Source organism: Paroedura picta, chromosome 9 (assembly GCF_049243985.1).
Source record: "Paroedura picta isolate Pp20150507F chromosome 9, Ppicta_v3.0, whole genome shotgun sequence".
Classification (NCBI taxonomy): Eukaryota; Metazoa; Chordata; class Lepidosauria; order Squamata; family Gekkonidae; genus Paroedura; species Paroedura picta.
The window spans coordinates 27,188,382-27,204,304 of record NC_135377.1 but is presented as its reverse complement, the minus strand read 5'-3'; the positions used below and the strand labels follow the sequence as shown (position 1 = coordinate 27,204,304).

Here is a 15,923-nt window from a genome sequence, read left to right as displayed (position 1 = left end):
TACATGTTCAAAACATTTGAAATACCAGTTGTTTAATTTTATTCATTTTTGTCCCTCGTTTCTCCCTAATGGGGACCCAAAGTGGCTTATATCCTTCTCTCCTCCATTTTATCCTTTCAACCACTCTGTGAGGTAAGTGAGGCTGAGAGGGTATGACTGATCCCAAATCCCACATGGAATGAGAGGGGACAGGTCTCCCACTAGTCCCACATTCTTAAAAACTAGTGCTCAGAGGTGTGTGAGAGAGAGTGTTCCTTACACTTCACAATCAAATGCCAATTTGCACACAGGTGATTTTCAGTTTGAATGATTGTCTGTCACTGGTAACAGCTTGAACCTCTCACTCCCTTTAGAAAGGAGATGGTCTAACTGAACTTTGCTCCTGGAAATTTCCCCCTTTCCTGGCTTTAACCTCTGCTCTTGCTGGTTTTCCCCTCCTGGTCATTTTGTTAGAGGGGAAATAAGATCTCAAGTTTTTAATCACCATGCTTCTAGAGGGGGAAATGGTGCCTATTATTCTTTGGAACAAACAAAGGTTAAAGAGACCCTGGGGACAGTCAGGGATGGATTATGGTTCCACTTTTTTTTCTGGCAGAGCTCCTATGAATTTAACCATTTCAGTACAGGGAGAAATTCAGCAGGCAAAGCTTTTAGCCTCACAGAGCTAGAGTGATAGGGAGAACTCTCACCTGTGGCATTGCTGCCTCCCACAAAGTGGCAATGTGATGTTTTGGCAGAGCTGATAATTTTAACTAGAAAGGATGCATTGAATGATATCAGCATGCTACATTTTTTAGTAATTTAAGTCACTGGCTCAGCTAGGGGATCACCCCCGCCCCATGTTTCCTCTTTTTGTTCCTAGCATTGTTATATTCAAACTCTACCTTGTCAAACAAACTGCAGTTTGTTTACTAGAATTCAAGATTTACAATCAGATTAAGGTTTCTATTCTAAGTTGGAGACAAACTACAGCTTGGTCAAACCACAGTCTGCCTGGGTCAAGGGTGAGTAAATTATAGTATGCTGCAGCTGGGAAAATTCAGGAGGCAACTGAGAAAGAAAAGGGAGGAGGCCATCCACACCTGATACATAAGAATAACAAGCCAAACCCTAGTTTGTTGCTGCATGTAAACTGCAACTGTCTTTTTGCAATGTAATCTTAACCAATTGTACCTTTTAAGCCCATTTATTTCAGTGGACTTAAAAATCTGTTAGCTGTTGCACTGCTGTACATTCCAAACAACTCATGAGGTATGAAAAGAAAAGATGCTCACACCTCCAAGATACCTGGCAGTGATCAATTAGGGATATCAGGATGAGCTTGGTAATGAACTATTGGGTAGGGGAGGGGCATGTAAAAATGGGTAGCGTTAGGAATTCCCAGTTGTTCGTGGAAATGATGTATTGGTACAGAGACCAGCAGCATTTTTTGTTCTTTTTTTCTCCCCTGTCACTGATTGGAGCAACCCTATTACCCTTTATTGGGTGTATAGAATGGTTTCTGAATCTCCTCTGCTGTGTGCTTTTTAATAATCCGGAAGTCACTGGATCCCCTTCTGCACTCTGTTATATGGAAGAAATGGAGGAACTTTATTCTCAATTTTTTTCAGTGTGTGGTAGCAGCAGGGAAGGCCTTCCCCATGCCCACTTCCAACTTCTCCAGCTCTCCAGCTAGCATTACAATGTCCTGAGCCCATCATTTAGTACTAATCCAGGAGTGGAGGGTTGTGGTGACCTATCAAAACTGGTATGTAGGGCGGAAGGTGTACATCTCTTCCTTGTCATATTCTGGAAATGAATACAACTAACTATACCTTCAATGTGCCATCTAGGTGGCCAATGGCCAAGGAACAGTGTCTATCTTTTTAGTTGCAACCCCTTGGCTGAGCTGGATCCTATCTGCTATTGAAGTGGCAAGTAGAATCAGATTTTCTGGGAAGAAGGACCAACCCTCACAGCAGACAGGGTTGCCAACAGGCCTGCAAGGCAAAATCTATTCCTTTAACTTGTTGGAATAGGCAAGATCTGCCATGTGCATGATTCAAAAAGATATGAAGATTATCTTGCACGGGGCATTGGAGGAGATGTGTATTTAGTATAGTTTTCTAACAGGACCTTCCTGGTGTTTTTCAAATAATCTTCAGTGTCCTGACTGGCTCATTAGGGGACTTCCTGCTCCTTTGAGTATACTTCCTCTTGCTTGCCTTCACAACAAACAGAATGAAGACAATAGGACAGTTAGGTCTCTCTCTCCCCACTCTTTCTGTATGTTGTTTCCCTACTTAATAAAACTATTTTATTCTATTAAGCAGCTTGGTGCTTTGACCTCTTTGCATGTTTAAACTCTGCCAACATAACAGAGGCTTAGTGTGTGGAAATGGGCAGCTAAAGTATTTCAAAGTATGACGGTAAGGTAAATAACATCTCATTCAGCCTATATGAAGAGGACAGGACCACTTCCTCCACTTGGTAACTAGGATTGTCAGACCCCCAGTGGAAGTGAGGGTCTCCTGGTGCCAAGTCCCACCTCCCTGCCACTGATCAGCTGACTGGAGGAGGGAGATAGAAAAAGGGAAAATCCTCCTACATGCAGCAACACATCTGTGTAACTGCCCACATGACCCAGAAATGATGCTATAATCTGGTCCTTGGGCAAAAACTCTATGGTAGAAGCCAAATTGACCATAGAGTTTTTTGCCCAAATACCAGAGCATTGCTCCTGGTGTCCTGAAAGTGGTTGTGTCACTTCTGGGTTATGTGGACAGTGATGTATATATGTCACTGTAATTGGATGGGCGTCCTTGTTGTTCCCAGCATCCTTGCTGTTCCTCTCCCCATCTCCCTCCGGTTCCCAGGAAGGATGTGGCAACTCCATTGGCAACCCTAGTTATGACAAGCACATCTGTTTATCTTTCCTCTATTGAACATCCCCCTAGAAATAATAAAGAGTTATTCTGCAACAAGATGCCATTAAGCAGCCAACAGTGTTCTCCTTCTTTGAAAATGGAACTAACCTCATCACATTTAACCTTGGCCTTGGAGAAGTGGATAAAATAGTGTACAAGCCCAAGTAAACACCATCGGTTTTGTTTATATTTGGGATGCCAGCTCAAATATGCCTAGAGATCACACAATCAACAGTCTTCCTGCCCCTGCAGCTGCTTTGGACCTTATATTCTGTTGTTTAATTAAAACAATTAGGAAAAATAACATTGTTTCAGGTTTCCTCCTAAGCAGTACAGTGCCAAATGCTGAATTCTATAACCATGTGCTTTTCCAAGCAAAATAAAAAAGACTATCACGCTACAGTTAAGAGGTACTGGTGGTAGATGTTTCTTGAAATAGCAAAATGTTGCTGGAGGCTGGCTGTAGGACATATACATTGCAAAAGGGGCATAGTGTTGTTATAACATTTACTACTCAATACAAAGGGTGTTCTTTGACATCCTGGAATAGCTTGTTCGATTGTTTGTTTTACAGACATAGATGGGATACATGGTAAGTACAGTACTAGAAAGGACCTGTGTAGGCAATACAATGTGTTACTTATATATATGTGACAAATAGGTTTCCACTCTTCTCCGATGTCTGTGTTCCTTTAACAACTTAATAACAGGCAGCTTTTCTTCCATCTCAAGCTCCCCTTGCCAGTGACAGGAGGAAGAAAAAAACATTGCAGTCAATGGAATGGCATTACATCACTTTGAAGGGAAACCAGGAAGTGATGTCATTGTGCTTGAGGAATTGCCAGAAATTCTATGATTCTACAATAGAAATTTCTACAGTTCCTAGAATGGCTTATCACTAATCCAGAAGTGACAAAATGCCATCATGCAATGACACCTCCAGTTTCCCCACCCACACAAATTCCCATTGTTTGCCAGCTGCTGATGGGTAACCCTGTTCTACACATTTTACAATGATGAGGCTAGGGCTAAATTAAAGTCACCAACACAGGGTTAGGAAATTATAGAGATTTGGGGGCAGAGTCCAAGAAGGGCATGTTCAGCAGTGATATAATGCTATTTAGTTCACCCTCCAAAGCTGCCATTATGTTGCTAGGCAGTGCTTGGTAGGTGGGAAAGTTGGTGGAAACAGCTTTCTGTGAGAACTAAAAGAAAAACAGAGGCATGTCTTCTTACAGTAAGTTTCTTGACACAGAGTTACCACTAGCAATTCCTAGAGTAACCTTTGTCACTTCTAGGTAGCTCTAGGAATCATTAGGAACTCTAAGGCAAGAGTTTCCTATAAGAAGATAAGGCCTTACTTTTCTTTTAATTTTTTTTCTTCTTGCCACTGCTTCCAGCAGCAGAAATCAATGGAATCTGGGTGCAGAGGACTTGGCAGCCTTAGGTGCTTAATATTCAGTGGAACTGACCCCTATAGTCTGGAAATATGTTGTAATTCTGGGAGACCTCCAGGCTCCACCTAGAAATTGGCATGGCAACACAAGGCTAAATAGAAAACTGACAGACAGTGCAAGGCACCCCCAAGGAGAAGTAGTGGGAATGGTTTGTTATAAATCATCCATCTTAGATCTCTATACTTTAAGAACATGTTGATTTACTGTTTGAACTATAAAGGTAAAGGTACCCCTGTGCAAGCACAGAGTCATGTCTGACCCTCCAGTGTTTTCCTGGCAGACTCAATACGGGGTGGTTTGCCATTCCCTTTCCCAGTCATTACTGTTTGAACTATAGAGATGCACATAAAAGATTTGGCTATATATTGGGGCATTGGACTTCCTATTTATAATAGGAATTAAGAGACTTTAAGGGCAGTATTTATGTTGGAGTGTATCATCGTCATGGGAGTGAACAGAAAAACAATGAAACCTAGAAAACAGACTTAAATCTCAGTGTGAGATCTCAGTGTGAGTTCTCAGGTTCATGTAAGCATATCCCATTTCTACAGATGTAATCATTTATGTTCTGTTCTGTTAATATAAAGTACTAGGGATAGTTCCTCCTGCCCTGGAAGCACAAATCCTTTCTGCCATTTGACACAGGAAATGCTTTCCTGTGTATCTTTATTCAAGGGTAAAATATCAGTGCTGGTAAGTTAGTAGATTTTTGAACAACCTGCTAAAGAAATGCTAGCCTTTTGAAATGCAAGAGATGAAAATGAACAGCAAACTAGTGCTTTTAGAGAAATAAATTCCATCTACTTTCTGAATATGATTTCTTGAATTAGGTCTTTGGTCCTATCTACAAAGCTAGGCAATATTTAAGTGGTTGTGTTCATTTCCTATGAAGTTGTGGTAGTTGGGAAATCCTGACCTGTTGAAATTCTGCCCATCTGCCTGTCAGGTGACACTTAGAACTCTTGTATGGTTGCCAATTGCCTAGGGGGGAGATGACCTGTCCTTTTATTAGAACGTAAATGGGATGTTTATTACCCGGTGATTTCCTGCCTTTTTAGTACATGCTTAATAGGGTGTTATTTATCTCCATGCCATGAAAAGCTTCAGTTGCCCTTTTCCATACATGAAATCTATATCACAAGGCTAGGAGATTTTTCTTTAGGCTTGTTGGTGACCATATTAATCTCTGGTTAAAAATGGAGACAATTTTTTTAGATCCTCCTAGGATTGCCAGTTCCATGTTGGGGAAACTCCTGGAGGTTTTGGAGGTGGAGCCAGGAGAGGGAACTCACTGGGGACCAATGCCATAGACTAGAGCAGGGGTAGTCAAACTGCGGCCCTCCAGATGTCCATGGACTACAATTCCCAGGAGCCCCTGCCAGCATTCGCTGGCAGGGGCTCCTGGGAATTGTAGTCCATGGACATCTGGAGGGCCGCAGTTTGACTACCCCTGGACTAGAGTCTACCCTCCAAAGCAGCCATTTCTTTTTCTGAGGGAACAGATCTCAGCAGTATGGAGATTATCACGGGAGGACTCCAGGCCTGCCTGAAAATTGGTAACCCTATACTTTGACTATTTCAAGTTGAGAAAATAGTGCAGAAGGGATGGCTGAAATCCTTCATATGTGCCATAGTTCAAGTCCAAACTGAGATCTAATAATATGGGGACCAAAGAGTACCCATTAACTCCTGTTTCTATGAAATGCTAGCCGCCTCTGACTCTGTTTAGAAAGAGTCCTGTTATATCTGTGTAGGTTTATCCAGTTCACAGTGGCTCAGTGGCCATTACAGTCACCAGCTCTGCATAAACAAATGTCAGGGGAAGGTGGATTTTCAAGATGCTATTACTTCTGACAATCTAGGTAAAGACCAGAGAGTCTAAGGAAATTCCTAGAGCATCATATAACATGTGATGTCAGTTCCTGGGGGAGTAGTAGGCTGTGATGTCCTTGGATTTTCAAGGGTGCAGGACAAAGGATGAGTGGTCTCTACTGCTTACTCATTTGTTGGGGTAGGGATAACAGTGGCAATTTGCTCCTCCTCCTTGCTGACACCTTTTGCCACTCTGATGGGCCCTGAAAGAGTGGGGGAGTGAGGAAATGACAGCCTCTGCTTTTGCTATTGTCACTATCACAATGGGCTCAGAAAAGAAGCAAGTGGAGAAAGCAGCAAAGAGGTGGAACAACTTCCAGACAGGGTGTTTTAGTTTATATGGTGCTTTCCTGACATGTACAAACCTAGAGGCTTTTTTGCAGAATCTCCCCAGGCCTGTATTTCTTCAGCAAATGCCAGCTTTATTTTTCTTTGCCTTAGGATCTCTATTCATCACTCTTACATAATGTCTGAGCAGTTCTTAGGAACCTGGAAACTCATATCCAGTGAGAATTTTGATGAGTATATGAAAGAACTCGGTAAGCAAGCCTATTCTGTTGGGAGTTATCAATACTGACCCTGAAACTGATATTGTATGTAATGTAAAATGCTCAGGATTCCTTTCTAGTTTTGAAATTTCTTTGTAGGAGGATGTGAAGTTTTGTTTTGAACCAGAACATTTTTTATTTTTTTATTTATTATTAAATTCATATTCTGCCCCTCACTTGCATCTCGGGACAGCTAACAGCATTGTTAAAAATCTAATCCAATCCAAATAACAATAAAACAATTAAAACAATCACCATTAAAATAGTAACATCCAGCAGACTTAATTAAAAAAAAGTGCAAGACAGAGTTACGACTGAAAAATATTTAAATAATAGAGGTGAAGCCTGTTGCACCCAGGAATGCAATTGGTACTAGGTTACAGGCCTGGACTCTGGCCTTCTTGGGTGCCTTTCATTTGGGCTCAGCTCCTTAGTCCATCAGGGTGTTAGGCTGAGGTCTTTCAAGGGGGAGGGGGTGGAAGAACTGGAGCAGTCCATCCAGTGAGCAGGGCCACCTGAGCCAGCCCTCTGCCCAAGGTACTACTGAGCATGGCTGGCCCTCCCCTCTGCTCTCCCATGCACATTGAGACCAGGGTGGGCCAGCTGGTGAGCAGGACCACCAAGCCTGGTCCTCTGCCAGCAGGACCACTGAGCTTGGGCAATACACCTTCCCCCGCTCTCTGGAGGGTGAGAAACAACAAAAGAATGGGAGTGGGGCAACTGGTGAGCAAGGCTTGCCAGTGGTGCTGCTGAGCATAGCCAGCCCTCTTCCCTCCCCTCTCTGAGTGGCCCATCAGGGTCATCCCTTCACCCACTGTTCTGGCTTACCTTCGGTATTTTGCCATGAAGTGGGGCTGGCTCTTCTCCCTACCTGCTAGAAGCAGCAGAAAGGAGGGGGAGGAGGGGGGGGGGCGAAAGGAAGACCATGAATTGGCCCTGAGTGGGGGAGTGCCCTCTCCCTATTGGGCACATATCACCCACTCAGGGCCAATTGGAGGCTTTGGAATGTTCAGCATGTAATCAGAAGTACATGCACTCTTTTGTATGTTATCATATGGGGTTGGTTCTGATAGATTCAACTCAGTAGTACCCAAATTTTGAGAACCATTTCTTCTCATAGTTCCATGTCCATCGTTCTTGTAGCACTGAAGGCTTTTTGCATTAAAAAAAATCACCACGAGTCCTGCAGGAGTCAATCCAGGGTTCTTTAGGACTGGCTTGTCTGGTTTGGTAATGAGTAATTAAAACTCATCACCTAGAATCTTTCTGAAAGCTCATTTTCTGCTTTGCCTCCTATTTATAGGAGTCAGTTTTGCCCAAAGGAAAATCGGCAGCCTAGCCAAACCCAAAATAATCATCACCATGGACAAAGACCTTATGACCATTAGAACAGAGACTGGCTTCAAAGTTAACGAGATCTCCTTTAGACTCGGCCAAGAGTTTGAGGAAATAACACTGGATAACAGGAAAGCTAAGGTGAATATTGCTGTTATCTCTTGGGATGTTTCCCATGTTTTAGAATGTTGAAATAGAACATCTTGACAGCTGTGTTTGTTGACCATCGGAACTGCAGTTAGACAAATGTCCTTTCTATATTCTGTATAGAATAATGTCCTTTCTATATTCAAATTCTCTTTTCTCTTTTTTAGAGTGTTATAACCAGGGACAATGGTGGTCTGATTCATGTGCAGAAATGGAACGGCAACCATACTATCATCAAAAGAAAATTAATACAGGGGAAAATGGTGATGGTGAGCCCCCCCTCCCCCCTTATTCTGCAGACTTTTGTTACCACAATCTTAAAAAGTCAGTTCTGCTTAAAAATCTATGCTGTACTGAATGTCAAGGACAATCTCCTTTAGTCAAATGCTCCAGAGGCTTTCCAGGGCCATTTCAGGTTGGGGAAGTGGTTAGGGGGCATGAGAGGAGGCTTTAAATTCCCTTTCCTTGGAGTCCCAATCTGAACAAGGTCCCAAGGTCTGAGAATTCAGTTTCAAAAACTACAAGGAGCTCTGAACATGAAACTCACATCCAGTTTGATGGAAGCAAGTGTGGATTTGAAAGCAGAGTAATATGGGATTAGCATAGGGTTGCCAGCTCCAGATTGGGAAACACCTGGAGGTTTTGGGGGTGGATCCTGAGGAGGGTGGAGTTTGCGGAGGGGAGGGGCTTCAATGTGGTAAAATGCTATAGAATCTGCTTTACAAAGTGGCCGGTTACTCCAGGTGAATGAAGCTCAGTCGCCTGGAGATCCGTTGTAACCCCAGATTTCCAATCTGTAAATTCGCAGCCCTAAATTAGGATCCTTGAGTGTTCTGTATTAGGATATGGTTGGTATCCTTATTTAAAGCCACTGCAAAATACAAAAACAATTCTTTGCCATCCGGCAAGATCAGCAGACTGCAAGTGGCCCTGTGGTGACTCAAGCTGTCCAAGCGCTCAGCTGCAGCCCCTGTTCCGTGTTCTGGAATGTGCATAGGAAAGCTACCTTTTTGTGGGATAACACAATACATTACACAGTTGCACTTGCCCACACAAAGTGCTCCAGTGTGGCTTTACATAAGCTGATTGTTTCCTCCAACAAGAAAGCACAATCCATCTCCTAGAAATTAGTGAAAATAAGTCTTGCTCATGGATACTGTGAAATGGGGTCAGTTCAACATTGTCATGTTTCTAATCCACAGGAGTATGCCATGAACGACATCGTCTGCACTAGGATCTATGAAAGAGCATGAAGGAAAGGAATTTCAGGTTTTATTTCAGATTTAAACTTTGTGGCTTCATTATTGTTCAGTAATGCAAATTTGAACATGGTCCTTCTGTGCACAGCAAAATAAAGCAGGTAATTTAATAGTTTAGTGGAATGCACCCTAACTTCACAGTGATAGCAAAATGCAGTACTCCATAATCCCACAGTTATCCACATGGTCCCTCTGGAGCAGGGGTAGTCAAACTGCGGCCCTCCAGATGTCCATGGACTACAATTCCCAGGAGCCCCTGACAGCGAATGCTGTCAGGGGCTCCTGGGAATTGTAGTCCATGGACATCTGGAGGGCCGCAGTTTGACTACCCCTGCTCTGGAGTATGGTACTTGCTGATGAGTTATCTGGCACTCACTGTCCTATTTCCTGATCCCTTGTACCTTGCCTATTTTAAGCTCCCTTCCTTCTAACTTGAGTGAGTCAGACTGTCTGCTGGGCCATTTTAAGTGCACACACCACCCCTATACAGCTACAAAGTGTTCATTTATAGTGCCACTTGAAGTATGCATGGAGGAAGGGACTGACAACTCTCATGCCCACCTTGACTCAAATGAAAGCTTAACCAAAACTGTACTTTAACCCTGTGAGAGCAAAAATACTGAAGTGCCCCCCCCCCCAAGTCAATTATTTTGTGGTGGAGTCTACTGCTGGTCTCTCAATATTTGAAGAGAGCCTTCTGCCTACATTGGAGGGCTGGAGAGCTGTTGTAGGATGGTTCCCGTGTCAGTCTGCAAGTATCATCTCTGATGAATCACAAAAGTCTTGTGAGACCTTTTATTAAGATCCAACACAGTAAGCAAGCTTTTGAGCTCTGCAGAATTCTTCACCAGGCTTAGTGCTTTATGACAGAGAAGGAAAAAGAAGGGGGAAAAACACAAATCTTTGGGCCATGCCGATTTTATAGGCATAACCTCCCTCCCCATCCAAGGATTTAATTGGTCTGCTATGGAGGGTATGAGTGACTTATGATTACAATCGGGTTGTAGTTCTGGAATTTGGGGATAAAGTTGCAAAAATGGAAGCCATCTCATTGTTAGGGGGACAGGTTATAAGGGGAAAGAATCACCCTGCTTCGTGGAAGCCCCCTCCCAATCCTGATAGTATACTAAAATTAAAGGCATAGCTTCTTTTCATTGTACAAAGGCCAGCAAGATCCACATTCTTCACAGCTGTAGGAAAGAGGAAGGCCACTCCCTAAGCAAGATCTTTGTGGGGAACAATAATGGTGGGAGGGAAGAGGTGTTCGAATATTGACATACCACAGGAGACATGGATGGGAAGAAACGTAGGCTACAATATCAGCACTGGCTATTTAGAGAGTCATTACAGAAGCACAAGTAGCAAAGGTTACTTGTAGCTTCATTATTGACAGAATAGCTCCATAAGTTTAAAACAAAACACTTCAATGGGCAGACATTTGTACGCTAGGAGGGGCCGGTCTTTGTGAAGTTTAGCTCAAAGAATGATCGTGGTGTTTGCCAACAACACAGCAAGACTCCCAATATTACAGATGGGCACACTTTGAACATACCACCACCTTTTCTGCACAGCATAATGGACTGATGTCAGGGAGGCAAAAAGGCAAGGACGGATTAGCTTGTCTGAGAAGTGTAAACTGTGATGGCCAACTATAAGGATACATTAAGAGCAGAGTTGCCAATCTCCAAGTGGTGGCTGGAGCTCTCCCACCATTACAACCGATCTCTGGGCCAATGGAGATCAATTCACCTGGAGAAAATGGCTGCCTTGGAAGGTGGACTCTATGCCAGAGTGGTTGACCTAATTTGTTATGAAGGCCAGATCTGACATGCCACTTTGTTGGGCTGGGCTACGTGTGCCATAAAATGTAATACCAGGTTCCGGAGATATTTTACTACTGACTATGACCCACTTTCCTCCTCAACATCTAACCACCCTCCCTTTGCTCAATATGCACGAGACATTTTGCACAATACAGGGAGTGATTGCCTGCAGCAACCTCATGGCTCTTTAAGGACTAGCACATTTCAGAAGATTTTAATGAAGGGCCTCATTCTATTGCCATAGATATGGCAGCTGAAGACTGGTGGCCAAGTGGCATCAACTAGGGGAGCCTAACAAGCCCTGTCTTAAAGAAACTCCTGTGGTCAAGAGGTTTTAGGGAAGGGGATGCGGCAGCCACACCATCCCACACCTCCTTCTGTCAGGTCCTAAATTCAACAATAAGCTGAAAGCACAAGGGGACGTGTGATGCTCCCCAGCACCATGACCAGTCTTCAAGCATCGCTGCTTTCCAACGATGTCGGCTCGAGTTTGTCTTTGGCAGATTTTTATTTCCTGCCAGCTCCACAGCCTTATCCAACCACCCAAAACATTATTCCCCATGTGGAAATGCACTAATGCACCGTCAGCACCTACTTCCGCCATGTGCAAACCGAATGCTCTTTTCTGAACATCTCCCCACCATCCCTGACCTTCACCTGCCCCCCCCCCCCCATCCATTCAGTTAAGGCAGCAATTACATGCAGGGAGCCCAGGGAATATGCAGGGGGTTTGGGCTTTGCCTCTTATTTAATCCTCCCTCTGCTGCTGAGTGGGCCTCCTCTGCCCTGACATCTAATGTGAACATGGACACTGATACTAAAGCTTGCAACAGTCATATTTGGTAATCTGGCCAGGTTTGATTCCCCACTCCTCCATAGGCAGCCAGCTGGGTGTCCTTGGGCTAATTACAGTGCTGTTAGAGCTGTTCTCACCGAGCAATCTCTCTCAGAACACTTTCATCCTCACCTACCCCACAGGGTGTCTGTTGTGGGGAGAGGAAGGGAAGGTGATTTTAAGCCGCTTTGAGACTCCTTTGGGCAGTCTCTTTTTCTGGCCAGTGGCTTTTCATAGGCACAGGTGTCCACAGGTGCCTTCTCTGGACTACCTTCAAGTGGGAAACAGCTTGTCTTGGCTTGGGGAAGTGGAACCAAAGAGATTCTGTGTTCTGCCCACGAACAGCCGTCTATTTAAAGGCCTTCTTGAGTCAAGAATCTTGACCATATGACCTTAAGTGAGCTATTAGGAGAAACATACTGACTATCTTATTTTGGATGAAGTTCTTCTGTTTTCTGTTTTCATTGCCTGACTATTCATCACCAATTGCATGCTTGGATAAACCCAAAGAAGAAAAAGATTGGCTTCAGGCGTGATTTATAGATAATGAAGTGATAATTCCTTTTGGTGTCTTTTATTTAATATTGCTGAAGTCAGAGCAGATTCTGGATAAATAATGTCCTGTTTTCTATATTTTCTGTTTCCTCAGTGACCACACCTCAATGTATACTTCAGTTGTATTCAATATCCCTGAGTTAAGTCTTTCTATTGATACTTTTAGCATTCCTTGGCACTCTGCTCAATTAGTACCCCGGGGATCTTTTGAAAAGAAACTCTCAGAGAGATCTTGAATACAATGACTGATCTCTCGTTTGTCTGTGAAATCTTTCTTCCCCCATAGAAACACTGTGCTAGATTCAAGCCACACTTTGTTTAAGCCTACTCCAGGAAACCAGAGAAAAATCTCCAATTAGGAATCTGCTCTCACCTTCTCTTCACTCTGCCACTTTACATGGATGAAGAGAATCATATAGGTCTTTCTCCACACAGCCATTCTGTGTTCTGGCCAAGCCCCAATCAAGTGAGAAAGATCTATGTGACTGGACCTGTTGGTACAGTTCTGCCATCCATGGATATGCCCTGACCGGGATGGGCCAGGCTAGCTTGATCTTGTCAGAGCCTGCCTCATTAGTACTTGGAGGAGAGAACACGGAGGGATCCCAGGGTTACTACGCAGAGGCAGGCAATGGCAGACCATATCCATCCGTCTCTTGTCTTGGGAACTATACAGGCCCAACTGGACAGCACTTTCCATCACTATTTAGAGTGAAATGGTACCCCACGGAATCCACTTCCACATCATTTTAAGTGCAGGTCTCAGCTAGATAAGGAAACTGGGATTATTTGGGGCATCCCACTGGAGTGACGTGTCCATTCTTCAGCTGGACCTGGCCATTTTAGTTCTGTTTGGAACTTTATTTAGCATGTGGATGAGTTATGGCTGGTGATGGGATTCAATGGCAGAGGCAGTCCTTATTCTAACATCTGGCCTCTCTCATAGTTAAAAAAACTGTTGTTTCAGAAACCAAATAACTACAGAAAACTCCTGGGTTAGGTCAGATGGGGGAGGGGGGTCCATGATGAACTGCAGGGCAGAGAAAGCCTCAGTTCCAGCCCCTTTTAAAAGTTCTTCAGGGGAGTTGCTCCTACCTGGCTCTGCTGATAAGCATCTGACTTCCAATTCTGCTGTCAACTTGTTCTGGAGGCTTGTGAATCATGGGGAGAGCAATTGGGAAATTCTCATTTCCTGTAGGACAGCAGCATATGACTCCTGCTGAAACCTACAGCTAGGTGAGGCACTTCTGCCACCTAGGCCTGAGCACAAGTTCTGCAGGCCAGAGTACAACAGCTGCCTAACTCTGGCTGCTGAGGTTTGACGTTTGGTGCTTGTGTAGCCCCACATCTGAAAGGTGAACTCTGGGGAGAACTAAAAAGCTTCTCATCTTCCTCTCCTTGGACAAGAACATCTGTCAGTTTATACACCTGCCCAATTCCAGGATCTGTTAAACTCCCAGGTATTCTGCTGGGTAAGGAATTTTGTGTTATTAGTTTTGATTATAGGAAACACCAATGTGTACATGTTTTAAAAATAAAAATAGGAACTAGTACTTTGGACTTAGTTTACACTGTTCAGTTGTACCCGTATTACTTGTAGATCTAAGAATTACTCAATGCACTGAGAAAGAAAAATAGATCGCACAGTACCTGGACTGTACATATTTAGTTTAAGGGATATGTGAGTGTCATGACATCCATTCCAGCCTTTTATCCTCCAGGCCAGGGGTAGTCAAACTGCAGCCCTCCAGATGTCCATGGACTACAATTCCCATGAGCCCCTGCCAGCAAATGCTGGCAGGGGCTCATGGGAATTGTAGTCCATGGACATCTGGAGGGCCGCAGTTTGACTACCCCTGCTCCAGGCTATTAAGAGTCATGAGGGGCTTGAGCAGGCTAGTTCTACTCCATAGCCACAAGCTCAGTTGCCCTCTTTAAACTTTCCTGGTGGTTTCTAAGTGGCCAGTCTGCAAGGTGAGTAGGAGTGAAGAATCCTGTCCCCACCATCTGCATCCAGTGCACTCCTCCCACCATCTCCAATACTTTTATGGGACTGCCGTGACTGTCAGCCATCCGCATTGCCGAAATTACATGCAGGTGGTATGTGTGTGTACTTACAGAGGACTTTTATTTTGGATCACATTTAAACTCCCCAATGTATTTTTTAAAAAGATTAGTACATGCCCTTTATTGCTTTTTAGCTTAGTGAACTGAGTCCATCTAGTGGCTATGAGGCAACATCTAAACACCTTCCAGCCCTGTTTTTTTTTTTTAATATCCACACAAGCACAGATGTTTTCCCCACTATTCTCTCACAAGTGTCCCCATTTTAGGATCCTTTCCAATGCGGTTTAAAATTAATTTAACTTCAGTGAAGATTTCTCCAGCACAAATTAAAATGGACAGAGATTTCTTTTACATTTTCCTTCTGTCCCTCTTCTTTGGAGCTTAGAGAGCTTTCTCTTCTCTATATAATCCTTACAATAACATTGTAAGATAGGTTAAGTTGTTGAACTGGACTGAATGGGGATTTGAATCCTGATCCCCCCAGTCCTGTACCCACACTCTGCCCTGAACAGTATACAGGGTGGGACACAATAACTCCTTTGTCTGTTAGAGCAGTGGTCCCCAACCTGCGGGCCGCGGCCCGGCGCCGGGCCGCGAAGGCCATGGCGCCGGGCCGCAGCTCCCTCTCCCCGCCCCCCCGCAGTAAAAAACTTCCCAGGCCGCAAGCTTGCGGCCCAGGAAGCTACTTACTGCGGGAGGGCGGGAAGAGGGAATCAGGGCCGGGCTGCGCCCGTGCAGATCCGCGGGCGTGGCTCAATCCGCGGGCGTGGCTCGCGGGTGCGGCCCGATCCGCGGGCGCGGCCAGAAGTGTGGGCGTGGCCCGCGCGGGCGCGGTCCCCGCGGGCGGGGCCCGATGCCCTGCCGGTCCCCAGCCTAATAAAGGTTGGGGACCACTGTGTTAGAGGGAAAGCGGATGGTAGATGGCTAGCACTGCATATACAGTTTTCACTGTTGACAGCATATCCTTCTTTCACTCTTGTTCAGAGTTATGCAATAATTCAGGCCAGAGTGGTGTCCATGTTCCCCCCCTTCCTTACAACAGCGATGGGGATTTGGCTACACAACAGTGATGGGTCTAGATCACCCATTAAGGGATAAAACAATGGCGATTAGATCCTA

General features: G+C 44.4%; 1 protein-coding gene across 3 annotated transcripts; it reads left to right on the top strand.

Moving 5' to 3' along the window:
• The first annotated feature begins 637 nt into the window (after window positions 1–637).
• On the top strand, window positions 638–9,620 carry LOC143844205 (myelin P2 protein-like). Of its 3 annotated transcripts, none has more exons than XM_077351186.1 (5): window positions 638–1,004; window positions 6,677–6,774; window positions 8,087–8,259; window positions 8,433–8,534; window positions 9,468–9,620. In XM_077351186.1, exons 2-5 carry the CDS (start codon window positions 6,702–6,704, stop codon window positions 9,516–9,518), a joined length of 399 nt encoding a protein of 132 aa, XP_077207301.1. In that variant the 5' UTR covers window positions 638–1,004; window positions 6,677–6,701; the 3' UTR covers window positions 9,519–9,620. The 3 variants fall into 3 exon arrangements, with proteins under 3 accessions (XP_077207301.1, XP_077207302.1, XP_077207303.1); XM_077351187.1 differs by lacking the exon at window positions 638–1,004 and adding an exon at window positions 5,014–5,056; XM_077351188.1 differs by lacking the exon at window positions 638–1,004 and adding an exon at window positions 5,812–5,919.
• The last annotated feature ends 6,303 nt before the right edge of the window (window positions 9,621–15,923 follow it).